This window comes from Panthera pardus, unplaced genomic scaffold (genome assembly GCF_024362965.1).
Source record: "Panthera pardus isolate Hobbes unplaced genomic scaffold, ASM2436296v1 HiC_scaffold_25, whole genome shotgun sequence".
Lineage (NCBI taxonomy): Eukaryota > Metazoa > Chordata > Mammalia > Carnivora > Felidae > Panthera > Panthera pardus.
The window spans coordinates 87,511,133-87,538,674 of NW_026526821.1; the positions used below are offsets into that span (position 1 = coordinate 87,511,133).

A 27,542-nucleotide genomic window follows, 5' to 3' on the forward strand; every position below is an offset into this window, starting at 1 on the left:
TCAGATTCAGTATTTTGGCAAGAATGTGTCACACATGATGTTGTGTACATCGTACTGCATCATAACAGGAAGAGAGGTGAGGTTGTCCCACCACTGGTGATGATTGTCTGATCATTTGCTTGAGATAGTGTCTCCAGAACACCCTCTTGTCAAACGACATGCTCCCTTTTGTACTTTGCAAGTAACTGTGGGCGATGTCTTGGCACTGTGTATCTTGTTTCCCAGCAGCTTCTTACCTAATGGTCCATGCAGCCATTGACCTCCTTGCCGGAATAAGTCATTTACTTGGGGTTGCAAAGTGGTGATTTTCTCATTATCATTCCTTCTCTCTTTACAAGCTAGTGTTTTGCTGGAAAGAAGAGCTTTCCTCCTCCTTGGCCCTTTTGAGCATTACTTATAGACCTCAATACTTTTTATTAATTCAGTGTGTGAAAATCCGTCATGACTGTGTTGGATGTATGAACTGTCCTCAAGTTGGCCATTGGGGGCCCCTTCAAGCTGGCTCCTCCATCCTGAGCCTAACTCAGGGTCTCAATGAAAATGTATGTGGGAGAGGTAACTCCGATTTTAAACTCTTTCACGCAGAGGTGTAAATGCTCACTGTGGGTCCTCACCCAAGTGCTGTGTTAGTGTGGGTTTGGGATCGGGGTCTGATGCCCTGTACTTGGCCACAGGAAGGACTGTAACAGAATAAATGAAAGCAAGAAGGAAGGGGAAAGGTGTGGCTGGATAGGCCTGTGGGACACTTCTTCCAAAGACTGGGATTAATTTCCGAATTTGACAGATGAGGAAGGTCACATCTCAAGATTGTTTTTTTTCCACTTTCCTCCAAATGGTAGGGTGCTTTGATGGTGGTGAGAACCGAGACTGAGCTCCCTTCAAATTTAATGGCTTTTTTTGGAGCTGAGTTTCAGAGTTCTGGGGCTCCTGGCTACTCCTGGGTCCACACAGCACCTTGACCTCCCAAGGTCGTTTGTTCTGAGATGCCCTTGGCTGGCCCTGGGGGTTTTTCTAGGTAGGTGCACATGTTTGTGGGATGTGATGGAGGTAGGGGACCTGGCCAAAGCAAGGGGCTATATATAAAGCTGATTGGTGACTGGGCTTCTGCAAGAAGCCCCCAGAAGGAAGAGGCTTATTGTGGCGGAGGCAGTTGAGACCCTCCCTTTTGAAAGCTTCAGCCTGTTGGACACCCCTGGCAGTCCCCAGGCCTCTATCTCACCCTCTCTCTCCTCCAGCTATCTGAACTGCCTGTCTCATTCTTTCTGTCCCTCTCTCTTAGCCTGCCAGTATGTCACTTTTTCTCACTACATCCTAATCTGGAGTCCTGGAGTTTTGCCCTCTGTGTGCCCACTCACCCCAGTCTGGGTCTCATTGCACTTCCACTTATGGACACTTGGCGGCACTATTATTCAAGATGTGAACCATACCTGATTTTACACACACACACACACACACACACACACACATTCTTGGTAGTATATGAGAAGGAAAGGAAAGGTACTTGGGGGGTAGGGTGGGAGATTTTCAAGGAATTTTTTTTCTGAACTCAAGAAAAAAACCTACCAATTATAAAAAAATTGAAAAAAAATCAGAGAAAATAAAAGAAAATGAAAAGAATTAACCATATTTCTGTACCCCACATCACTCTGGAGATAACCACTGTTAACATTTGTGGGTATTTCCTTGTAGTGTGTTTTTCTCTCTAGTGCTTTCACTCCCAAACCTCCACTCCCCCACTGGAAAAAAATTGGATTCAGAGTTGATTTTCATTATTTGTGGATATTTGCAAATTCACCTACTCGCTAAAAATTTTTTTAAAAATTTATTTATTTTGAGAGAGAGAGCAGAGGAGGGGCAGAGAGAAAGGGAGAGAGAGAATCCCAGGCAGGCTCCGACCTGTCAGCGTGGAGCCCGACGTGGGGCTCGAACTCACAAACCGTGAGATCATGACCTGAGCTGAAACCAAGAGTTGGATGTTTAACTGACTGAGCTACCCAGGTACCCCTATTTGTAATCCTAAAATTTATAGTCATGCTGCTTCATGATCATTTGTGGTCTGTGCAGTATGACTGAGGCCCACGTTGCCAGCTGATTTGGAACAATGTGACCCTGCCTTTTTGTCTCCGTTCTCATCCTGTAATTAAGTGTCCTTTTCTTGGTCTGCCTGGTGTTGTGTTTTTCACATTTTTGTGCGCGTTATTGGTGAGTTGACTGTTTAAAATGCTCCCCTAGCATAGTGCTGTAGTGTAGTGTAGTGCTCAAGTGTTCCTCTGTGTAAAAAGGCTGGGTGTACCTTATAGAGTAAAGATATGTTGCATTCAGGCATGAGTTACAGTGACGCTGACTGCGAGTTCAATTTTTTTGTGTGTGAGTTCAGTGTTAATGAATCAACAGTATATATGAATTTTTTTTTTAAATGACCATTCATGCTTTTTATTGACAAATGTCAGGATGGCTTTCTGATTAAATCAAGAAACAACAACACATCTGACTGTGTAATTTTGGTGTCAGCTCACTGTTTTGTAAAATTCTTTTTTTTTTAAATGTTGATTATGGAGAGACAGACAGAGCATGAGCATGGGAGGGGCAGAGAGACGGGGAGACACAGGATCCGAAGCAGGCTCCAGGCTCTGTGCACAGAGCCTGATGCGGGGCTCGAACTCACAAACCACGAGATCATGACCTGAGCTGAAGTCAGATGCCCAACCGACTGAGCCACCCAGGTGCCCCTATTTTGTAAAATTCTTTGGTAGACCACCCATAAATTATTAGGTGATATTTTTCTTTTTTTAGTGTTTATTAGATATTTGCTTCATATTATATATCACCAGCAATTTTATTGCTATGTTCTTATCTAATTCCTATATAAAAGCTGTATAATATCAGAGAAACTATTAAACAATTTTAGGTTATAATAAGTTACAAATGTTCTTTTCAACTTTTTTTTTTAAATTTTTTTTTTAACGTTTATTTTTGAGACAGAGAGAGACAGAGCATGAATGGGGGAGGGGCAGAGAGAGAGGGAGACACAGAATCGGAAGCAGGATCCAGGCTCTGAGCCATTAGCCCAGAGCTGGACGCGGGGCTTGAACTCACGGACCGTGAGATCGTGACCTGAGCTGAAGTCGGATGCTTAACCAACTGAGCCACCCAGGCGCCCCATCAACTTCTCTTTTTTAAAAAAATTTTTTAAAATTTACATCCAAATTAGTTAGTATATAGTGAAACAATGATTTCAAGAGTAGATTCCTTAATGGCCCTTACCCATTTAGCCCATCCCCCCTCCCACAACCCCTCCAGTAACTCAGTTTGTTCTCCATATTTATGAGTCTCTTCTGTTTTGTCCCCCTCCCTGTTTTTATATTATTTTTGTTTCCCTTTCCTTATGTTCATCTGCTTTGTCTCTTAAAGTCCTCATGTGAGTGAAGTCATATGACATGTCTTTCTCTGACTGACTAATTTCACTTAGCATGATACCCTCCAGTTTCATCCACGTAGTTGCAAATGGCAAGATTTCATTCTTTTTGATTGCTGAGTAATACTTCATTGTGTGTATGTGTGTGTGTGTGTGTATATATATATATATATATACCACATCTTCTTTATCCATTCATCCATTGATGGACATTTGGGCTCTTTCCATACTTTGGCTATTGTTGATAGTGCTGCTGTAAACATGGGGATGCATGTGTCCCTTCAAAACAGCACACCTGTATCCCGTGGATAAATACCTAGTAGTGCAATTGCTGGGTCGTAGGGTAGTTCTATTTTTAGTTTTTTGAGGAACCTCCATACTGTTTTCCAGAGTGGCTGCACCAGCTTGCATTCCCATATATGAATTTTTTTAACTTTTATTTATTTTTGAGAGAGAGAGACAGAGAGAGCGGGAGACACAGAGTCTGAAGCAGGCTCTAGGCTCTGAGCTGTCAGCATAGAGCCTGACTAAGCACACGAACCCATGGACTGCGAGATCATGACCTGAGCCAAAGTTCGACACTTAACCAATTGGGCCACCCAGGTGCTCCACAACAGTATATATTAAATAAGAATCCTTAAACAGAAACACACATAACACAAGGTTATGTATTGATTAGTTGAGAAAACTGTTGTGACAGAGGCTGATAGGAGCCTAACCCTGTATTTCCCCCAGAACAGTGGCTTAATATTCACAAATTCAATGTTCTCGGTGATTTATAGAATATGTAACTACCATCAACAACAAGAATCAATTCTATCTACTCAGCTTGGTAAACTATTTTTATAGTCTAGTATTTTCTTAGGCTATTAAACAGCCTTTGAAATAAATTTTTGAAGACTGTATAATATTCCATTAGATGATTATGACATAACATTTAACCTATTTTGGGATAACTTTTTTGTTGTAGTTGCTAGTTTCATCTTTTATGAACATCTCTGTGCCAAATCAGTGTGCAGGAATCTTTCTTCATACTCAGATTGTTTTTTCTATAGAGAAGTTTCTAGAACGGGGCAGAGGGCATGCTTATTTTTCAGTATTTGATACAGATGGCCAAATAGCCCTCCAGAACGGTCATATGAATTACACTCTATCAGGAAGTGAAGGAGGGTAAAACAGAAAAAAGGCTTAGAGACAAAGGAGGAGGAAGAGGAAGAGGGGAAGAAAGAGGGGGAGGAAGCTTGGTGCTGGCTCGGCTGAGTGTGTGGGGAGTGGAGCAGAGTGTGGGAAGGCTGTTGGGGTCTTCCAGGGCCAGAGGCAGTGCCGGCCTGGGTGTGGCGGGGAGACCTGCTATGTTCAGGCTCCCAGACCCACAGCCCAGGGTGGCCAGGTGGAAACACCTGCTGTGCAGGGTGTCTTCAGCAACTTGGGGCCAAAGCTGAAGCAGGCCCTGAGGGCATTCCTCCTGGGAGTGTGGGGAGCACACACATCGCTCCTGTGCCTTCTTGTACCAGGGAGCTGAGGCACGGTATCGGCAGGATCTCTCTGCTGTGTCCGGTTAGAGTCCTTTCTTTTCCTTTTATTTAAAAATTTTGGTCATCAAATATTTGGGTTAGGTAATATATTTATTGTGGAGACTCTATCTATCTATCTATCTATCTATCTATCTATCATCTATCATCCTCTACGTAGCAGCCATCATGAAATCTCTTCCTCTTGCCCCACACCCATCCACCCATCACTCTCTCCCTGGCAGAGGGAAGCATTGCAGTTAGATGCTTTTGCATCATTCTGGTTTCGTTATGCGTGTGCAAACAAATTAGACTACAAATCCTTACGTGCTATTCTCTTAACACAGATGGTTGTATATTATACTCACTGCTCTGCACTTTGCTTTTTAATTTTTCTCCCCCTCCAACTTTTACTAAGATATTGACATACAGCACGGTATAAATTTAAAATGTACAGCATGATGACTTGAGTTACAAACTGCAAAGTGATTATCCTAAGTTTAGTTAACATCCATCTCTCATATAGATACAAAATACAAAAAAAAAAAAGACAGAAAAAATGTTTTTTCCTTGTGATGAGAACTCTTAGGAGCTACTGTCATAACAACTTCCATACATACCATACGGCCATGTTTTCTATAGTCATCATGTAGTGCGTTACAGCCTCAGTACTTACCTTTTCTCAGTTAATAATATAACTTGGAAATTGTTTCGTATCACAGAGCAGTCCTCATTCTTCAGAGCTGCATAGCAGCCCGTTGTGTGGAAATTGTTTCGTATCACAGAGCAGTCCTTATTCTTTAGAGCTGCATAGCAGCCCGTTGTGTGGATGGACTGCTGTTTATGTAACCCGCCCTCTGTTGGTGGACACGTGGGTTGTTCCGTACCCTTGATACTTCAAGCTGAGTGCAGTGAATCACTTCATTACATATGTCATTCTGCACGTATGCAAGTATTTCTGTACGTTGAATGTCTAGAGGTAGAACTGGTAGGTTAAAGGGTTTTTACACTTGCAATTTGGATGGATAGTGGCCAGTTGCCCTCTAGAGGGTTGAGATATTTTTTTCTTCTGCCAGCACAATATGAGAAAGGAGTCTCCCCATAGCCTTGCCACCAGAGGGCTGTCGGATTTTAGAGTTTTATGAATCTGATGGGTGACAAATGGTGTCTTGGTTTTATTTGTGTTTCTTTTCTTATGAGGGAGGTTGAGTATCTTTCCATGTGTTTAACCCTTTGAACTTTCGTTCACCCTCTGCCCGTGAAATTGTCGGTCTCTTTTCTTTCCTTACTCCTTTCTTTGCTGACACAAGGGGCAAATCCTGGCACCCATCCTTGCCTCCAAGCTTTGCCTGGGCTATTCTCACAGGGAGGCAGGGAGGGTGGGGACAGGGGCTGACTTTGGGTGGATCAGGGGTGGAGACAAAGTCCTGACCTTCATGGAAGCTGTACCCTCATTTAATGGAAGAATGGAAGCCCCTGATCAGATGTTCATTAAGTGAGATAATGCACATAAATGCTTGGCACAGTGCAGGGCCCACAGTAAACGCTCTGAGAAAGGCTGTAGGACATGCAAACCTACCAGGATCTATGTATCTGAAATAGATTACCTGCTGTCCCTGTGCAGGGACGTGATTCCCCGGAGCTGGCTATGGGGTGTGGCACCTCCCAGGGCATTCTTAGCACATGTAGAGCACACAAGTCACTGGTTTGGATCTGGATTCCACCTCTGCCAGTTTTCTTGATTGTGGAAAGCCCAGTCTTAAGAGCAGGGCTGATCTGAGGCAGACTGTGGCTTATGGGGTTTTTGTGTTCGCTGCATTCTTCTCTCATTCTCAGATGCTGGTGCCTGGCCCTCAAGCCCTGGCCCTCTAGCTCCCCTTTCCCCTTCTCCTCCACTTCCTTCCCCCATCTTCAATCTCTTAGGGCTCACGGTGTTCCAAAGGGGCAGGTGGTCTGGGCTGACTGGTAGAGGTTAGTGTGTTTAGCTGTAGGACCCCTGGGAAAGCCAGTCTAGACTCAGGGCCCCCACACTAAGGTCATGGACATATGGGAGTTGGGGCAGGAGGATTTCCAGTCAAAGGTGGGAGATAAGGGTAGAAGGGCCGTGGAATTCAGGCAATCTGTCACCCCACCCCCACCCCATCCGCGCACTCTCTTGCTACCCCACCCCATACTCTCCAGCTCTGGATCTGATTTACCATTGAGCTTTGTCTCTGCAAATTCCTTGTGTCTGAGCCTTTAAGGTCCCTAGGATCTTCTGCCCAGCCTGAAGGGTGGCCAACATGGTAGAGAGCAGCCCTGGCTGGTGAGGTGGCCTCCCAAGGAGATCATAGTTCCCTTGGAGCTCCATCCACCTGTCCTCTTTGTCTTCTAGCTCTGCAGCAAGATCCTGGAGAAGACAGCCAACCCTCAGTGGAACCAGAGCATCACCCTGCCTGCCATGGTAAGCCTTGCCTCCTCGGGCCCATCCCAGCAGACCCTGGGCTCCTGGCCTCCCCAGCATCCTGCTTATATCCTGGACTTCTCCTTCTCCTCCACTTCCTGCTTCTTCTTCTTCTTCTTCTTCTTCTTCTTCTTCTTCTTCTTCGTCTGCTTCTGCTGCTGCTTCTACTTCTTCTATTTCTTCTTCTTCTGCTTCTCCTCCTCCTCCTCCTTCTTCTTATATGTTTATTTATTTATTTTTGAGAGACAGAGAGAGAGTGAAAGCAGGGGAGGGGCAGAAGGAGAGGGAGAGTGAGAATCCCAAGCAGGTTCCATGCCCAGCGCAGAGCCCTATGTGGGGCTTGATCTCACAACTGTGAGATCATGACCTGAGTGGAAATCAAGAGTCAGATGCTTAACTGACTGAGCCACCCAGATGCCCACCCCCTTTTATAAAAAATATTTTATTTTTAAGTAATCTCTATACCCAACATGGGGCTTGAACTCACAACCCCGAGATCAAGAGTTGCATGCTCTACTGACTGAACTAGCCAGGCTCCCCTGGACTTCCCCTTCTTTAAAAGGATCCCACTCCACCATGTCTCTCTTCCCTCCTCAGTTTCCCTCTATGTGTGAAAAAATGAGGATTCGCGTCATAGACTGGTGAGTGCTGAGTCTTGGAGTCTTTGGGGTGACTATTGTCAGGGTTCACTGGGTCCTTCAGTTTTCCTCAGTTGAGAACACATAGTGGGAGAGTCTTTTTCAGGTAAGGGAGTTTCCTCTGCTGGGAGGCCAGAGAAGGAGAGGTCGTGGGCTGTTCTTGGGAAGCTTACTCACAGCCCTACTCCAAGGTACAGAGGGCAGCCAGGTAGAGCAGAGAGATCTCCAGAAGCCTGAGATCCCCTAGGGCAGGGGGTTATCAGGAAGACTTCCTGGAGGAGGTAGGATTTTGATAAGTCCAGGGTGAAGGCATTCCAGTGCAAAGAGGATAATAAGCAAAGGCAAGGAAGCTGGAAAGAGTAGGGCTTCTGGGAGGATGGGCTGTGACCCGGCTCCCCCCCACCCCCCACGCCCACTGTGGGCTGTTAATGTGGAATGAGCACTTACTGTGTGCCAGGTCCTGTGCCCAGCAAGTATTTTACATGCGTGACATCATGTGATCCTCAGCTCGATTCCTGGTTACTTTATAGATGAGGGGGTGATCTATCTAAAGTGACAGCTGGGAAGCAGCTGAGGCTGGGATCGAACCCAAGCCTGCTGCTCCCAAAGCCTGTGTTCTTAACCACTGGGCTCTCTGCTTCCCACTGTGTTAAGGTGATCTCTGTCACACCTGGAGGGCTATTAGGGGTCCACATGCATGAGCTCTGGGACCTTCCAGACATGAGGCTTTCCAAAAAGAGAGTTGTCCTCTTTCTGCCCCCAAAAAGTCTTGGCCGTGCGGTTCCCAGCGTGTTCTCCTTTGGTCTCAGGCCATGGTACCCCCAGCCAGGAGGGTAATGAGAGACCAGGGAAAACCCCCAGGCCACAGAACCATTAAAGTGTGCGCCAGTTCCCTAGGCCTAGAGAAAACAGCTTGTGGGAATTAGAGAGGAAAGCAGCAGCCAGGAGGGCCAGGAGGGAGAGGCCTCTAGGGCCCTGACCGCAGGTATGTTCCATGGGCAAGCGGTCTTGGGGAGAGATGTGCTTCATGTCCCCAGAACCACCTCTGTATCTCCGCTCACAATGTGTGTGCGCACCTGAGTGTGTTGTGGTGACAGGGGCTGATTGGCTGTACGTGTCTGTGTGTGTCTGTGCCTGTGGACTCTTGTGTGCATGTGCGCATGGGTGTGGTTGTGTTGTGTGTGGTGGGTGGGCCTTTCCGGGGTCCGTGTGAGCTGTGTCGAAGGCATCAGCATACTGTACAATCCAAACACATTACGGAATCCGGTGGTTGCATCTCTGGTTTGGGTTGAAGTGGCATTTTTATTGTGAGTCTATTTTCAGACTTGCTGTATTTTCCAAAAGCAACCCCAAGCCCCAAAACCCAACTCTTGGCCAGAAAGTGTTCTGCTGCTGCAAGTTCCTGTCCAGAAAAGTGCTTTCTTCCCAGAAAACTCAGATAAACTTTTGTTATCACCTGAGCCCTGGAAATATGATATGGTCCACATGGCCTTTTCCTTGTAACTTAATCTTCTGTTCAATCCTTTCATGTTTTCTTTTTTGTTAAAGAACAAAAATTCAAGAAGTTCCTTCTACCCCATAAAAACGGAATCTGTCTCCATTCTCACACAGTTCAGATAAGACCAGAGGTCAGAAATTTCATTCTCCTCTCTAAGTGCTGGTCTTTTCCAGGGGCCAGTCATGAAGGCAGTTGCCAGTTATCTGCTGTTGATGATCTCACTGTAAGATGTGTCAGGAAGTTCTTACTTCCCAGGGCTTATCACCATCCTTCATCAGGAAAAATGATGAAGATCTCTGCTGACAATCCATTCTTGTTGGTTAGTCCCCACCCGGGTGGAAAACTTTAAAATCAAAGCTTAATCACCAATCTGGGAAGTGCAAAGAGGACGGAAAGGAGCAGTAGAGATCAGGTATCTGATGGGTATAGCATTGAAAAGAGAAATAGAATAATAGCCTTGCCCAAGCGTGTCTTTCACAGTGGGGCTTGGGTGTGTCATTTTCTGAAGCTGCCTATGGCCTAGGTACCCATAGGAGGGAGAGAGAGCCTACAGGGCTCCAAGGAACATGGATCCCGGGAAATTTCAGGAAGGAGATAGGTCTTGCCCAGTCCAGCATTTCTCAACTTAGCACTATGGCGTTTTGGGCCAAAAAATTCCTTACTGGACAAGACTGTCCTATGCATTGTAAGGTGTTTGGTGGCAACCATGGCATCTCTCTCTTGCTCCCTGTCCCCATTCAAAACTATCTCCAGACCTTGCTAAATGTCCCTGGGGGTCGAAATCACTGGATTGAGGACTCTTGGTCTAGCCTGACAAGGATTGCAGTGGGTGACTGCAATCAAAGCTCTGCTTCCCATGTCAGGTGTATCTGGCTCAAATCCTAGTTTTGCCATGTTGGCAACCTCAGTTTCCTCATTGAGATCCTCATGAGTACTTGCCTCATGGGACTGAGTGAGGGTTCGAGCTAATTCATATGACGATGTTAGCACAATGTTTGACTTTCAGTAGGTGCTTGATAAATGCCAGCTGTTCTCTATGTTATTGTCAAGGGGGCAGGGGTGGGACCCAGAGCGAGGGTCTGCATGGGATGTTGTTGGCTAATGGACTCGTTATAGTCAGTCTGCTCAAACTCCTACCTGTAGTCCCCCATGCTGGTTAGGGAAGGGAGAAGCCTTCCTCCGAGGAAGCAGGACAGGGACAGGCTCCCGTGCATGTACCATGGCAGGAGCACTGGATCAGGAGTCAGGACACCAGGGTTTCAGTTCTGGCTCTGCCCCTCCCTCCCAGGCTGACCTTGGGCAAGGACCTTCCACCTCTGAGCCTCAATTTTCTCATCTGTGCAATGGAGAGGATAATAAACGTACTAGTTCTTCAAGGCTGTTGAGAGGATCCTTTGAGATAAAGGAGGTTGAAAGTGCCTCGTCACATATAAAGTCAGATACAAAAAGTAATCCTGCATGAGCTAATATAAGCTAATTTAATATAAGCTAATATAAACTAATTTAAGACTGTGGCCTTGGAGATAGCTTCTTCTTGGGATGTCCCATTTTCTCCTGGCCTGGATATTTCCTGAGCTTCTAGAACCTTGCTCAACCTGGGTCTGGGGGTCTGGTTCCCAGAGCAGCCTCCTGCTCTCCTGCCCTCCCTCCTGCCTCTGGCCTCTTTCCTTTCAACCTGCAGATGTCTCCCCAGACATCCAGGCTGGCAGCCCAGTGTTGGTTGGCTGATGGGATGCTGGTGGTTGGCCAGATGGACTAGTTCCCTCAGAGGAGTCTTGAGCAACACTTCCTTTCCAGTCTCTTCTTCCCTAGGATTACCAGGCCTCAGTAATATACCCAGTATGAAGACTGAGACCCATAAAGATGTATAACCCTCTCCTTCTTGGGTGGGCTGTGGCGTGCAGTCCCCCTCCTGTGTTCAGGCCCTCTCTGCCCTCTTATTCTAGGGACCGCCTCACCCACAATGACATCGTGGCCACCACCTACCTGAGTATGTCGAAAATCTCTGCCCCTGGAGGAGAAATAGAAGGTAAGTTTCCCTCCCTTGTTCTGTCCTCTGGTCCTCCACACTCTCCCCTGATCTACCCCTACCTGTCTTATACCTGTAGTTTTGAGAGTGCAGAAAAGGGAATATTAATTATAAGGCCTTTGCAGCCCATTTGTCATGAAGAAGGGCTGTGGCCAATGAGAAAGATGGCTTTACAGACACTTAGGATTCTCTACACCTCGGCGGGTGGGATACACCACTGAATGGTATAGAGAGGATAATTCCCTCCTGCCGATAACATGGGTGGCTGTGGCCATTCTGTGCATCAGGTTCTGTGTTGGCCAACTGTGTTCTAGGAGTTTCTATTTCGAAATAGCTTTCATTGGTCAGTGAAAAAGTAGGCCATGATCATTTTGTAAAATTTAAAAAATAATTAATGAAGAAGAATATAAAATTTTTCCATAAAATTACCCATATGCTTACCCCCCAGATAAGAGCTAATTATTAATATTCTGGGAGTTTTTTTTGTGTGTGTATGCATATGTACATGAATGTGTCTGTATGTATACCCAGGTGTGTGTGCATTAAAAACTGTTTTGAAACAACTATTTTGAAAACTGCTTTTTGTCACTTGGCAATATAACATAGATGTTTATTCATGTTATTAAATATTATACAATAGCATTTTAAATGAATACCCATTTTCCACTGTGTGAATGTATCTTAATTCACATTAACTAGTTAATGATGAATATTCAGGTTTTCTAATTTTTCTACATTATAAAAAACTAATTTTATATTGAATATTTTTGTAGATGAATCTTTTATACAATTCATGATTTTTTTGGATGAATACCTAGAAGTGGAATTGCTGTATCAAAGGATTTGTAAATTTTTTGAAAAGCTTATTTATTTATTATTTGAGAGAGAGAGTGTGTGTGTGTGAGCAGGGGAGGGATAGAGAGAGAGGGAGGGAGACAGAGAGAGAGAGAAAGAGAGAAAGAGAGAGAGAAAGAGAGAGAGAGAGAGAGAGAGAGAGAGAGAGAGAGAGAGAGAGAGAGAGAGAATCCCAAGCAGGCTCCATGCTGTCAGCACAGAGCCCGACACGGGGCTCAATCACACGAACTGTGAGATCATGACCTGAGCCAAAATCAAGAGTTGGACCCTTAACCAGCTGAGCCACCCAGGTGTCCCAGGATTTGTACATTTTAAAGCTATTTGTATATATCAAAATTGCCCTTCAAAAGACTGAACTAATGTACCCTCTAATCACTCACATAAGCTTATTTTGCTCTACTTTCGCCAACACAGGATAAAATAATGTTAAAAAAGAACTTTGTTAATTGATGGCTGAATTTCATTGTTGTCTTAATCTTCATTTCATCAATAGATGGTTAAGTTGATGAATGCAAGTTTAGAAATATTTTAATAGTTGTTTTATATTTACATATTACTTATGTATTTATTATGTATTTTATTCTATTATAAATTGCCTATTCATTGTCTTGGTTCATATTTCTGATAGTATGTTTGTTTTTTTCTCACTGTTTTGTAAGAGTTCTGTATATATATGGATGTTAACTTTTCCCCTGTTGTATATGTGGTAAATAATTCTTGTCTGTTTTATTTTACCATGTAATAGAATTTGATGTGTAGATATTTAAAATTCTTATGTAGCTAAATCTGTTAACCTTTTCCTTAGCAAATAAGGCAAGGATCTAACATTACTTATTTCACAGTTGTTCTTTGGTAATACCAACACTGTATATTAAATAATTTTTTCTCTATATTTTGAAATGCCACCTTTATCCACTACCAAATTCTTAAATGTGTTCTTGGGCCTGCTTCTTGATTTTCTATTATCTTTAATTGGTATGTCTGCTTGTTATTTCTTAGGTTTTGGTATCTGGGTTATGCTGGCTCTATAAAATTAATTGGAAAGATTTAAAGTCTTTTCTAACATCTGGAGAAGTTTATATAACATAAGAATATAGTCTTTTGAGGGTTTGAAAGAATTCACCCATAAAACCAGATGGGCTAGGTGCCCTTTTTGAGTGGGTATAGTACTAGCTCTTTAAAAACTTTTCAGTTTCTCCTGTGACCATTGTTATTTTTAGCTTGTTACTTTTACTATAGTCAATTTTGATAATTTTTTTCCATAGAAAAGTGTTCACTATGTCGAACTCTTCTAATTTATTTACATAGTGTTGTATAGAGCAATCTTTTATAATTTAAACAATTCTCTCTACCTATGGTGTTTTCCCTTTTCTTATTTCTAATGTTATGTGTTTGAGTTTTCTTTCTTTTTTTCTTGGTTAGCTTTGTTACAAGTCCCCTACCCCCGAACTTTGTTTCAAAGAATCAACTTTTGGATTTATTTATCAATTCTAATGTTTTTTCTTAATTTTCTAATTTTTTCTTTTTAAATTTTGTCTTCTCTCATCTTTTTACTCTTTAACTCTCTTCAGCTTATTTTGTTGTTTCCTTTTAAAACTTTCTAATTAACTTCTTGTGCTTATTTTCAAAATCTCTTATCTACATAATGATATGGTTTTTGTCCCATATGTCATGCTTAGGAAGGCCTTCAGCAAACCCCAAGGTTATATTTAACTCTATTTCTAATTTTTTTTTTACATTTAAATAGTTAGTCTATTTTGCATTTATTCAGGTGCACTTTCTGAGAGCAGCCTGATTTGATTTTTCTAACTAGATGCTGCTTGTAGGAACACATCTTTTTTTCTTACAGTTAAGTTACTTTGATCTAGCCAAGTGCAGGACTCTTTTCAGTGAATTTTATCTGAGTCGTGGTGAATTCTTAAATCTGAGTTGAAGAGGAATTTATTCTAACATTGGAACAGGAGCAGCTGAAAGCAGGGTGGGGTAGGGAATAAGAGCAGGAACTCTGGAACCAGGCAGCTTGGGTCCCAATTCTGCTTCTTTGTAGCTGAGTGAGTCCCTCCTCCCCCCTCGCCAGGCCGGGCCTCATAAGGCTGTTGTAAAGATCCAGTGAGATTATAAATGTAACATTCTTAGAGTGTCTGGTACGCATGAAAACCTAAAGTAAAGTAACTTTGCTGTGTAGTATCATTATTATTGGCTTTCTGCATCACTAATCTGATCTTTCTCCCCTGTACCAGCTCTCCTTACTGCTTTCCACGTAGTTTAAAATTGGCCATCGCATTTTGAGTTTTCTTGTCCCGCCTCCGTTCCCCTCTGTCATTCCTTTTATATTTTTCATTTTCTTTTTGGTCGGTTCTCTCCCAAAAGTTTTGTTTTGCTTCACAACACCTATGTCTTCTTGCACTCTGTTGAGAATTCCAAATCATTTCTGGAGACCTTCAGGTGAATGCTGTCTGGAAACTTACAGATGCTGCTTCTCTACCTTGGTCAGCACTCTGTGATTCTTCCTTTCTCCTTTATTCACTCTCTGGCAAGACCTGGTCAGTGCTGGTGCCTTTCTACAGACAGGGTGCATTGTTCTCTGTCCATTCACCTTGACAAATCTTTACCTGGAGCACAGGTTAATGTGTCCAGTTTCTGGAAGATTCCATCTGGTACTCTTAAAGTTGAGCAATCCCTTTCTTCTACATTCTCTGAAACATTAAAAAAAATCACCTTTTAATTATAGAAAATTCAAACACACATGAAACTAAAGAATTGTGCAGTGAAATTCCAGGTGTCCTCAGGTAGCTTTAATATCCAATTGCTCTCTGCCATTCTGATTTCATCATTGGTACTTTTAATCGGTGGAACACATAAAAACTGCCATCCATAAGACACTGCTGTGAGGGCCCTTCCCGCTCCAGCCCCCTACCCCCACTGACTGTGGAAACAATCATCCCACTTCTCTGATGCTGTTCAGATAATTTTTGAGAATGGCTATTTTGGATGTGCAGGTAGAAAGATTTGAGGGTCAGTACATCATGAGGGTGGGGTGGAAGGGAGGGCATTCTGGACCCCTTGCAGATCGAAACTCCTGGTATGGAAGGAATCTTCTCCAGTTTTCTGATTGGTGCTGTCTCTGGCTTTAGAATCCGGGGGCAGACCCTCGTAGAAGCACAAAATGACCTTCTGACTGTTTCCTGATGGCTACTATTTCATGAGGCTACACCTGTGCCTGCTATTAGCTGCCTGAGGGAGAGTTTAGATCCCTCTCCGCCCAATCAGTCTTCATTTCTGTTGGTGATGTTGGCCTTGATCTTTTTCAGGGTCACTATGAAGGTTTTAAAGGGAATGTGAGAAAGAGGTTTACTTGGCCACTAGATGGCGCTCAGGTCATGGGCAACCCTGCATGGGTCAGGGAGGCATTCCAAGGTGGGTTCAGTCCTCTCCCGCAGATTGTTTTGGGAGTAAATGAGACTCTTCTTGCAACTAGCTAACCAGTTTTAAATGCGTTATTAAATAGCTTGATCTCTGAAACAATACAAGAGTTTAACTTACTGCTCAAAATAGAGCTGTTCTTCACAACTGCTCCAATGTCCCTTCTGGCAGAGGTGCGTCACTGAGACCCTGAGAGTTCGTATTTGCCTTGCTCCCCGCCCAGCTTCTCCCATTTGTCCTGAAGCCATCTCAGAACGTGTCACTCCAGTTTTCCTTTCAGTTGCTTGTGTTCTTTCTTCCCTTTAGGGGGTTCTATCACATCTGGGCGGTGCTCCACGCTGTTTTCTCACTGCTCTCAATACCCCCATGAAACCAAACTGTAAAAATGCGTTGTTTCTCCATATTCCTCTGCCCTCGTGGTTCACCAGATTATCTGGCACAACCAGGAGTTTTTGTTTTCATGTTTTTGTTTTTATTTCCAGTGAGGACAGGATCTAACACTAGCCTCTTAAGCACTGCTGCCCACAAGTTTGCCTGGGCACACTTAAGTATTCCTTGGACCCTGTGCTCCAAAGCATTTAGTAAAAATTTTGTTTTCTAAAAAGGAGTGATTTCCTTAGAAGCTGCAGTTCTTCTTCTTCTTTTTTTTTTAAGAAGCTGCAGCTCTTTCGAAAGGTAACGGGCACATGAGGCCCGTGAAACTGACACAGACTCTTTTATAATTTTAAACGTACGAAAATCATCCTACATCGATGGCACTTGGGTCCTACAGTTAGAATCCTACAGGATTCTAAGAAATCCATAGAGTTTTTTGTTTTTGTTTTTGTTTTTTTCCTTTGGTCTCTGGAGCACAGATGATGATTTCCCAGCAGTTCTCGGCTTCTCCTCCTGTCTGGCATGGGCTGGTGTCAGGCAGCCAAACCGTGGGCGTGGGAGATTGCTGAGAGAAGGAGCTGGCGGGGCTGGTGGCAGGTAATGGCCTCGGCTTCTCCAGAAGAAGACGTGGGTGTCCCAGGGCACAGCTGTGCTGTGTGGCTCACCAGGCCGGGAGGGCCTGTCCTTGGTCTTCCCCCAGGTGAGGGAGTTGGGCTGCGTGGCTCAGGCTGCCAAACTGGGAGTGTTTGGGGCTTCTACAGCCACGGTTCCCTGGGCTCAGGGAAAACACGGCAAAACCCTTGGATTTTGGCAGAAGGGTGATGAGGACTAAATAGAAGCCTTGTCTTAGGTAGCTTCGCTGGTCACTCTGCCCTTGACTTTATGAGTTGCCTGCAGACGCAGAGGAGAGAACCTGGGATAGGTCTCCTTGGCACCTGGAGACCTAGGATTCTGTCCCCAAATTAAGAATTGTTAGTCTAAATTGTCAGCAGGGCCATGTCTTACTAGGTGCCCAACACTGTGCCTGATGAGGTTTGTTGAATGAACGAACGAACGAAGAGATGAAGGAACTAATGAAAGGTGCCATTGGGAAATAGGCTTCTCGGCAGCCACCGCTTGGTCCTCCTGGACACCAGAGGCATGTGTTGGTCAGATGGCTGGTGGGGATAGGGGGACCTCGGTGTCTAGGTGGGGCACCGGTTTACAGCCAGGATTCAGAGTCAGTCTGTGGATGTGAAGTGGAGTTTGCCCCTGCAAGAAGCACATGGCAGTCAGAACCATGACCTCGGCCCTCATTAGCCTGAGATAACTGGCCGGGTCTGTTTGTAATCATTTGAAAAGAGCTTAAAATGGAATCTGTTTCCTTCCGGTGGGTCCTGGCCGTGGCTCTCCTCGGGGCTGCAGCTGTACCCATGTGGGTCCTCTCCCTGTTGCTAAAAGCTCCCCTAAGACCAGAGGCCTGGCTCCTCCATGGAGGAAGACCTCTTCCTGTGGATATGGAAATGGCTGTGAATGATGGTTTCTGCAGCCCTCACTTCTGCCAGCCGGCATTCCTAGCTGAGGCCCGGCTGTAGAGAGCTGCGGGGCTGGGTCCCAGGGGCTCACCCTCCTGCTGCCTTCTGCACCAGGGGCTCAGCCTTGTCCTCGTATCTGGACTTCCATGCTCCCCTTCTCTCTTGTCTTCGCTCTTTCTCTGCTTCTATTCAGTCTTGCTTCATGATATTTTGCTCAACTCTTGGCTCTTAACTATAGTCACGAAGCTGTGGGAAAATAGGCATAGATATATATTTTAGGAGGAGACAAGTAGGCAAAGATGACCAACAAATGAAAATAATCAAAGATTTTACCACCATATCACAGGCTTGGTCATGCCCCCAGACCTGGTTATGCTTAGCTAGTTGGAGGAGGAAACAGGGAGGGTCAGAGGGCAGGAAGAGGCTAAAATCAGAGAGGACCATGGAAGGAGACTGAAGGGCGCCCACTCCCTTGGGGGTGTCTTATATCTACCTCAGAAGTGAGGGACAGATTCTAAGAGCCCAGAAGGGTGCTAGAACATCTCCTTCCTTGCTTCTCTCATTTCTGGAGACCCCTTACCAGAATACAGGGGCATGTCCCAGGGTGTAGAACCTTCAGCTGATGGGCAGGGCCTGGCACTGTGCTTCACTTGGAGTGGTGGGTGCCGGAAGCAAGATGCCAGTGCCTGCAGTTGTGAAAATGCAACATGGTGCTCTTGCTGGCAATACTGAAAATGGCCACTAGATGGAGATGTCGTACCTTGAAATGCCATTGCTCAGGGACCTTGCTCCCAATTGTTAACCTGCCTGTTAGGTGGAGTGCTGGGTATGCCTCACTGCCTTTCATGTTCCCCCCACCTTTCTTTGTGTCTGTGCTTTCTTTCTCTCACTTATTTGACTATAATACAGGGGGAAAAAAAGCACAATTTCTTTTCTGTGTTGTTACTTGAACGTATTGAGTCAAGTTTCAGGTCCCATTTTCAACTGGCAAACAGAACACTCAGACATAGGTAGGCAGACACCGGTGGGGAGGGACCTGGAGGCTCATCTTGCTGCTGGGGGCTGTGTCTGGCTGGGGGTGGTGGTGCAGTAATGACTTAATTTGTGATAAATTCACAGGTGGGAGGGGGTTGGGGCCTTGGGCCACATCTATTTCCCACACAGGAGCCGTCTTTCCATCTGTCTGTCTGCCAGCTCTCCATCCACATGCCTGTTCATGTAACCAATCCTCCCAGTCATGTCCATCTTAACCCCTTTTCCATTTCTTTACGCTTCAGAGGAGCCTGCAGGTGTGGTCAAGCCTTCTCCAGCCATGGACCGTATGTGCTTTCCTGGGGATGGCAAGGGGGTGGGCTGCGGGTTTTTAGCTGGAGGCCAGAGGGTGCTGGTTGCTGGGGATTATTTGATTTGCTTGAGATGGGACTGAGGTACACCACCACGGTCCCTGAGCTTACCTTTGGCTGTTACTTCTGTACCGCGGTTGAATATGAAAATCGCTTGGAATGCTTTAAAGACAATTCCCCATGCAACCCCTTCCTGAATCTGCTAGGCTCCAGCTCAGGCTCAAATGAGTCCACTCTTGCAGGCAGGGAGGGGGTGGGGCAGGGCCCTGGGCAAGGCATCTTGGGGACCAGGAGGAGGCCAGGGTAAGTGGAAAACTCTTGAAGTTGGAGTTTACAGGGTAAATCATAATGGAGATGATTAGTACAAATAATTAGTAAAGCTCATGTTAGTTTCCTTAGCCTGGGCCTCCACCTCTGTCCCAAATGCCAGAGCCCTGTCTGTGCTGGGGACTGGAGGGAGAATGGTGACAGGCGCACGGCAGCTGGCTCTGTGGGGAGGCATGCTCCTGCACTCAAGCTCTGTCCCTGCCCACCCCACTTTACCCCAGGGTCTTGGCACTCAGTGGGACTTGGGCTTCACAGCTCCTGTCCTTAGGTCTGGCTCAAGCATTTTCTTGCTGAGGCCATTTATTTTGTACCTTCCTTGCCCCATCCTTGCTCATAAGGATTGGGTCATCCCAGATGACTCCTGCTCACAGGCCCACTTCCCATTGTTGGCATTCTGGAAACAGCCTCTCCCCCCTTGTTTTAGAAGAGACACCTTGGCTTTTCCGGGTTCTCAGAATATTGTCCAGTGACGTCCTGTCCTGGGAAACTTGACCGTTGACTGGAAAATCATGCCATAACAACAGAGAGCCTCTGAGGAGACAGTGATGTAGAGAAAAGGTTTCCCTCATCTCTGGTGGGATTCTCCTTTGCACTGTCCTCCAACCTGTTCCACTGAAAGGTGGTTCTTTGTACAATGTGGGGAGGAAGACAGAATGCTGGAGTGAGTCAGAGCTGTTGGATGATCTGTCTCGACTTCGTAATGACGTGGTGGGTATGGGGGACACATGCCAGAGGAGTGCCCTGTGGATTGGGACATTTAGCCAGGTTCCCCCCCACCTCCAGCTTCCTGGGTGATGGCTTCTCTGGTCACTAGACTCTTGGGCCTCCTTTATGTGTCCCCACACTCCTGTGAAAGAGGGAGTGGGGATGCAGGCTGGGGTGTGGCCTGAGAGGGGCAGGACAGCGGAGGGCCCTGGGCCCCAGCTTTGCGTGCTGGCTTTGGGGTTAGACCAAAGTGCATGGGATTTGAGGTTAGACCATTCTGGGCTGTGCCACTTTGTAGTGATGTGTTCCTTTGCATCTCTGAGCCTCAGTTTCCTCATCTGTAAAATGAGATAATAAAAGTAATAACCATCTCCACATCTCAGCATAGTGGTGAGAATTAAAGGGCCTATGGGAGACAATGGTCAGTGTCATGATTCTTTATACACTTACGGGGGTTGCATCCTCTGCATGTTCAGGGAACTCAGGGCCAGGGATGGGCTCAGGCCTGAGGTTGGCTGGGCTGAGCACTAGAAAGCCACACCGGGCTGGCTCTTCTGATCCTCACCTATGTCTCCCAGTGGACGACCATCTGGGCTTCCTCCCCACCTTTGGGCCCTGCTATGTCAACCTCTATGGCAGCCCCAGGGAGTTCACTGGCTTCCCGGACCCCTACGCAGAACTGAACATGAGCAAGGTGAGCCAGCACCCCCACAAACCCACATCCCCAGGCCTGCATGCAGGGCTCTCCCAGCCTGGGCAGCATCTGCTCCAGTCTGGACTCCAAGAGCCCAATGGGAGCCCAGGGCCAGAGAGCGTCCCCTCAGAGAACCCTCTTTCCACCTGGCCCCCTCCTGGCTTCTACTTCCTTCTTACTCCCCTCCCTTTTGCTTTCCCTTCAGGGCCAACCTAACAGCCCCCCCTCCCCTGCCACCTTTTTCCTGGTCCCCCTGAGGGACCCAGGCCTTATCTGTCTCAGGTTTCATCCTTCCCTGGCTGGGTTGGAGTCTGGTACTGACCATCTGGGTGGCTTGTCATGTCCCCTGAACTCTCTGGGCCACCGTTTCCTTATCTGCAGAGTGATGGGGGTAGCCCAGGGCCTTTCTGGTTGTCTGGGAGATGAGCCTGGGACAGATCAGGCCCCTTTCCTTCCTCTCCTCCCCTCCACCGCCCCCTTCTCTGCTTCTGGTGACCAACCTGCCCTCTTAGGGGGAAGGTGTGGCCTACCGAGGTCGGGTTCTGCTCTCCCTGGAGACCAAGCTGGTGGAGCACAGCGAGCAGAAGGTGGAGGACCTCCTTGCGGATGACATCCTTCGGGTGGAGGTGAGGGGTGTGGCTCTGGAAGAAGCGAAGGAGATGGCGACCAAATGGGGCTGGCTTCTATTGTCATGGTGGAGGAGGGCTCAGCTGTACCCACAGTCTGTTCCTTCACCCCTCTGGGCCTCAGTACCTAAGCAGTGAAATGGGAGTAACCCCACAGCTATCCTACCTTCCTGAGGGATATTCAGAGGCTCAAAGAAAATAAATGAAAATATTTTAAAAGTCTAGAGCTTGATGCAAAATGAGAAGTGTGTTTTATAACAATAATGTAAAGGTAGCTAACGCTTATTAATCACTCACCGTATGTCAAACGCTACGCTAGTGACATTTGATGGCACTGAGTCCTCCCAGCACCTGTGAAGTGACTGCTGTTAGTATCTCCATTTTACAGATGAGGAAACTGAGGCTTAAATGTACCAGAGCAGCAAGCGGTAGAGCTGAGCCTTGTGTCCAGGAGGCAGCTGTATGGGGTCTGTGTGGTGTTTTAAGCTTTCAGACTCTGTAGTCAGAAAGCGCTGGTTTGAATCCTTCTGTATCAGTTTCCATATCAGTGAAGTTGGGGTAGTGATTATACTTAACCTCATAAGATTGTTGGGAGAATTAAATTAATTCAAACCTGCATGCAGTGAGCAGTCAATAAGCGTTAGCTATTATTACTATGTACTTAGTTTTTAAATTTTTAAATTTATTTTGAAGGGGAGAGAGAGAGAGAGAGAGTGCAAACAGGGGAGGGCAGAGAGAGAGGGAGAAAGAGAATCCCAAGCTCTGTCAGTATGGAGCCTGACGCGGGGCTCAGTCTCATGAACCCTGAGATCATGACCTGAGCCGAAATCAAGAGTCAGATGCTCAACTGACTGAGCCACCCAGGCGCCCCTCTATTTACACGATTCAAAAACCCAGTTGTGTAACCATCTTCTCTCTGCCTTCCATGAAGGGGATTGCAAAGTCATCTTGGGATGTGTGATTGAGTGCCTGCCATGTCCTCAGCCCTGTGCCTGATGCCCAGAGGGGACATTCGTCCCAAACACATGGCAGCTCGTGTGTAATGCAGGGCTGGATGGTGTGGTGGAGACTCTGAGTGGCATGGGCTGGGAGCTCTGGGCAGAGGCATGGTGGTTTAGACCCTTTGGCCCCTTTCGAGTGGCAGATGCAGGCGACCAGGCATCCCCGTGGTGGCGAGGCCACTGCTGCCGGTTTGGATTGAGGAGCAGCATGACCTTGGAGGATCAGACCTTATTAGAGGAACGGGGCCAAATACACAGGCCTGGAATGAGTTTGCTCAGTTAGTAACCAAATCTGGGCACTGTTGCTTAGCTGGACCATTCACCGCCCATCTGTCCAGCCAGGATTTATTGGGCGCCAGTCACGGCCAGGGCCTGCCAGACACGTGATGCCTCCCCACCCCAGTGTCTTCCTTCCTGCTCCTCATGACCCTTCGGCTGCCCTTTCTGTTCCCAGAAGTACCTCCGGAGGCGCAAGTATTCCCTGTTTGCTGCCTTCTACTCGGCCTCCATGCTCCAGGATGTTGATGATGCCATCCAGTTTGAGGTCAGCATCGGGAACTATGGTAACAAGTTCGACACGACCTGCCTGCCGCTGGCCTCCACCACCCAGTACAGCCGGGCGGTCTTTGACGGTGAGGCCAGAGGCTGTGCGCCCGGCTGGGACCCAGACCACAGAGCAGGGGCTGAACCCTCAATACTGTTTCTCACGGAAAGCTGCCGGAGGCCCACGCAAAGGCCCTGGCCCGTGCAAACCTATTTGGGGTGACTCCCAGCTCTGTCCCCCTGTGCTACCCCCCACTCCCCGCTCGCCTCCAGGCGGGTCCCTGTTGCCAGGGCCACAGATGGGGCTCCTAAAACTGGCTGTGGTCGGCGTTGATCCTGACCTATGGCAGTAGTCAATTTCATGCTGGCTTGGTGTTGAGATTTTGGAGAGCGTGGGTTTCTCAGGGTCCTTCTAACAACCCCTTTGTTTGGATGAGCTAAAGAGCCCTAATGAGAGCAGCTGCTGTTGGTTCCGCACACGAAGGGAGCTCAGACCCCTTGTTTGAACCTTGGGGAATATGAACCACATGTGTATGTCCAAGGGAGTCCTCAGGGGGAAGGAGCAGGTGCCTGAATGTGTCCCACCCTGGGTCCCTTTCCTACCCACCCCTGTGCTCCTGGCTCAGTACCAGGCCCTTTGCATCCTTCCAGGGTGCCACTACTACTATTTGCCCTGGGGCAACGTGAAGCCCGTGGTGGTGCTGTCATCTTACTGGGAGGACATCAGCCACCGGGTCGAGGCTCAGAACCAGCTGCTCAGGATCGCTGACCGGCTGGTGAGTAGAAACTGCCTCACACCTGCACACACCCTTGTGCACGCCCCCTGTCCCCGTGGGGGCCTGCGGATCAGGGAGAGGGGAGTGAGAATGATCTGAGGAGCCCAGACTGAGGTAGGAGACGATGCAGAGAAGGAGCTGAGTGGAGCCAAGCTGAAGCAACAGTATGGAGCCTTGCACCCATTCATTCATTCATTCATTCACCAACTGCCTTTGACTCTGACCACATGCAGGGGTTTGTGCTGGAGGCTTGCAGCCACAAGGTAGACTTGAACAGGAATGCCTTCGGGAGTCAGTTTAGTGAAGGCAAGAGCAGGTTCACCCCACACCTCTCATACAGAGGTTCCAAACTGAAGTGCAGGTGACACTCTAGGAGAACCACGGGAATGGATGGGGGCTCAGAGGAGGGAAAGGGCCAAGGAGCATTGGGGGGCATTGCAGAGGCCGCGAGGAGATGGGAGGCAGGAGCCCTGTTAGGATGCCATTGAGGTAGTCCGGGAACAATGACGAGACGCCAGGCAGGAGGGACCTCAGGAGCAAAGCTGCAGGACTTGGGCTAGAAGGACTTGGTGGCTGGGGACTTGGAAAGGCAGGGAGAAGCAGTGTGTATGAGGTCAGGCAGTGAGTCCTGCTTTGGATGTGACCAGGAGGCCCTCTGGGGGTTTCCCTGTGGATGCTGAGAGCTGAGAGCCTGGCATTTGGCCAGAGAGTGGAGGACATCAAAGTGGACACAGGCGTAGAGGTCAAGGGCATGCAGCTGGTGATCCTGGTGGTGGCCCCAGGCTGTTTCTGTGCGTGCATGGAGGCTCATCCACAAGGAGGGTGGCCCATGGGAACCTCGGGGAAGCAGGTGCGGCCACGCTGCTGGAGCAAGCCGTGGGGCAGCGGGGTGGAGGGAGGGGGTTGCAGAGGCTTGGGCATGTCTGTGGGTGTGGAGGTGAGCACAGTGAGGAGGATGGGGAGCGGTGTGGGGGGGCAATTGGGGTCTTGAAGGGGCAGGGAGGGGATACAGGCCTATGTGAAGGCATGGTGGCCAGCCTTCCTGAGACTGGCAGCTCTTGGGGAAGGAGGAGACCAGCCAGCGCCCAAGTTCTTCAGGGCTTGGTGTCCATGTTCTACAGGTCCAGACACCTTGGGGGCCAGCTGTTCTCCCACAAGACGCTCCCTGAGGGCCTGGACTGGGTGTCCTTCCCAAGGCCTGTCCTCAGAATGGCATGTGCTCAGGGAGGCTGACAGGTGGGGAAGGGACCTGAGAGGACTCAGGGGTGAGCCCTTGATCTGACAGGTATTCTGTGAGAGGTCTCTGTCTCACAACTCAGGGCTGAGGCCCGTGGAGATGGCTGCAGAGGAACCCCAGGAGGAGATGGATGTGACCTGGGAGGGACTGGGCCGTGAGTTTGGAGAGGGAACTCCCTGCTATTGGAGGTTGTCTGAGTGTTCCTGAAGAAAGGGCGGGCAGATTGGGAAGGGATGGGCCCTTCCAGGTGGGGACTGGTGTGGACTCAGCAGGTCCCTCGGCTGTGAGTTATCAGACCAGCTTGAGGGGGCCCGGTGAGGAGCCAAATGCAGCAGAGTTCTGTGGGAGCTTGCACACGGCCTCAAGTCCCATGACCAGGCCGGCGGCTGGGGTCCCAGGCTTGGGAATTTGGATCTGTTTGGTGTGGGGAGCCCCGGAAGGTTCTCGAGGCGAGACAGACTCTGGTTTGTTGGGTCTGGGCTCCGCCTTCTCTGCTCTACCTGTTCTCTCCTTTGGTTCAGGGTGACCGACTCAGATTTCGGTGACGGGGCCTAGGGGTTGGGGGTCTGGTGCGTACCTGCCGCCCTGCAGTGCCGCTCCCAACCCTCGCCTGCCTGTTCTGCAGGAAGCTGGCCTGGAGCAAGTCCACTTGGCCCTGAAGGCTCAGTGCAGCCCCGAGGACGTGGACTCCCTGTTGGCTCAGCTGATGGATGAGCTCATCTCCGACTGCAGGTAGGGGGTGCCTGGCACCCACGCGCCCCCCTCCCCTCCTGGCTCAGCCAGGCCCTTTCCCTAGGAGTGTTCGTGTGTGGCAGTGAGTGGCGCGGCACGTCTCCCCAGCCACGCTTGGCCAGCAGTCCAGCCCGTGCTGAGTCCAAAGGTGGTGGAGCCAGCGCGGGGAGTTGAAAAGGTGACATTTAGAGCAGGTCATAAATCTCCCTGCAGCAGCGGCAGCTGCGGGCCTGGGGCGGCCCGGCTCACCTGAATGGGGAGCATTGTGTCTCTGATCCCCGACCTCCTATTTCCCTGATGGAATCTCCAGGAGGAGCTGGCTGGTGGGGGTGACAGTGCCCCTCCTCCCCAAGGCCATGTCGGGGACCCCGGTTTCTATTTAACCTTCTATTGACACGGCTGATCGTCAGCTTCAGGAAAAGAGGGCTCTGGGGGTGATGGAAAGTGGGGGTGCTTAGAGGCCCAGCAGAAGGGGAAGCATCTCAGCCTCCCCTCCACTGCTGGGTGATTTGGGGCTCACCACCCACCTGCTCTGAGCCTCCCTTTCCTCATCTTCAACCACATATTAAGAATAACTGCTTATGATAGCATGTAAGCAAAATGCTTGGTCTTTTAGGAAGTATTTGATAAATGGTAGCTATAATTACTATTAAGAAAAAATGTCAGAAGACCTAGCTTCTTGTCCCTTTAACCGGCATTGTGGCTTTGGGCAGCTTCATTTCTCTGGACCTCCGTTTTCTCAGCTGTTAAATGGACTTAATGATAAACAGTTGTTTTTCTACTGTCTGCGGGGTTAAGTGTAAATGTATGAAACCGTATTCTGTGCCCCTCTCAATCTTACCATTCCCCTTCTGCTGAATGTCCGAGAAGTGCCTTCGCACTCAGAAATGGGTAACCGTGGCCGCCTGACACAGGGCCTTCTCGTCCTTTGTGCCCCAGTTGGGAAGTGCATCTTTATCAAACAAAACATTACCCCAGAGAAACTCCCCTGCCCCTCAATGGTGGAATTTCAGGCAGATCATTCGCCCATTCCCTGAATCTTTCTGAAGCCTGCAGCTTCAGCCCTCCTGAGGTGACAGATGCAAAAGTGAGCAAATGACATACGTTGGGGAGTTAGAGGCGTGTGCCATAGGAGCTCAGAGCAGGTACATCAAGCTCAAGTTGAATTCAGGGAAGCTTTGTGGAGTAGGGGATGCCCCCAATGTGAGTTCTGAAGGAGGAGTGGGAGCCAGCCTTTGGAGAGGGGACTGTCCAGGTAAGGGTGCGGAAGCCTGAAATGCCTGCTTCCTCCCTGGAATGGCAGGGGAAGCTGAAACCCAAATGGGACAGACCCAGGGGTCCACCAAAGTGAGCTCGGCTCTGAGAGGCTTTGGGTGGGGCCACGGGGGTCCTCGTGGTTCAGATGCTCGCCCTGGCTATAGTGTGAGCCAGGGGGTTGGTGGGGTGGCGAGCGGACATTGGACGAAGATGTTACCCAAGCCAGGGACATGGGGAGGGATGGGGACAGAGGACAGAGAGAGACACAGGGCAGTGTGGACTCCTGAGGAGGCATCATAATGACAACAGCCTCGTCATGAATGCTTTTTGTGCTAGGATTCATACCTCTAGTAAGTGGCTGGGCCTGATTAGATATGGGGGCTCAAGGAAGGTCTAGAATGATTCCCCAGCTCTGGCCAGAGCAGCTGGGTAGACATAGGGCTATTCTTAGAGGGGATCAGTGGGGGAAGAGCAGCTTTAGGGGAAGACGAGGAGCTTAGGACTGGCCGTGTTGGGTACCTGACGACAGTTGTGGTCTGGAGTTTGGAGGACAGAGTGAGGCTGGAGGGGCACATGGGGCGCAGTCAGCACAGGGAGGGG

At 48.2% G+C, this 27,542-nt stretch overlaps 1 protein-coding gene across 23 annotated transcripts in view; it reads left to right on the forward strand.

Moving 5' to 3' along the window:
- DYSF (dysferlin) overlaps positions 1 to 27,542 on the forward strand; it is a 224,594-nt gene that overhangs the window by 77,997 nt on the left and 119,055 nt on the right. For 14 of the 23 annotated variants that reach the window (XM_053890791.1, XM_053890801.1, XM_053890799.1 and 11 more), the window contains 9 exons: positions 7,301 to 7,369; positions 7,967 to 8,010; positions 11,452 to 11,534; positions 18,979 to 19,020; positions 20,655 to 20,770; positions 21,283 to 21,396; positions 22,852 to 23,029; positions 23,592 to 23,716; positions 25,579 to 25,685. In XM_053890791.1, coding sequence (XP_053746766.1) covers positions 7,301 to 7,369; positions 7,967 to 8,010; positions 11,452 to 11,534; positions 18,979 to 19,020; positions 20,655 to 20,770; positions 21,283 to 21,396; positions 22,852 to 23,029; positions 23,592 to 23,716; positions 25,579 to 25,685 — 878 coding nt within the window. The remainder of the gene's footprint in view (positions 1 to 7,300; positions 7,370 to 7,966; positions 8,011 to 11,451; positions 11,535 to 18,978; positions 19,021 to 20,654; positions 20,771 to 21,282; positions 21,397 to 22,851; positions 23,030 to 23,591; positions 23,717 to 25,578; positions 25,686 to 27,542) is intronic. The other 9 variants (XM_053890797.1, XM_053890805.1, XM_053890807.1 and 6 more) reach the window with 1 other exon arrangement.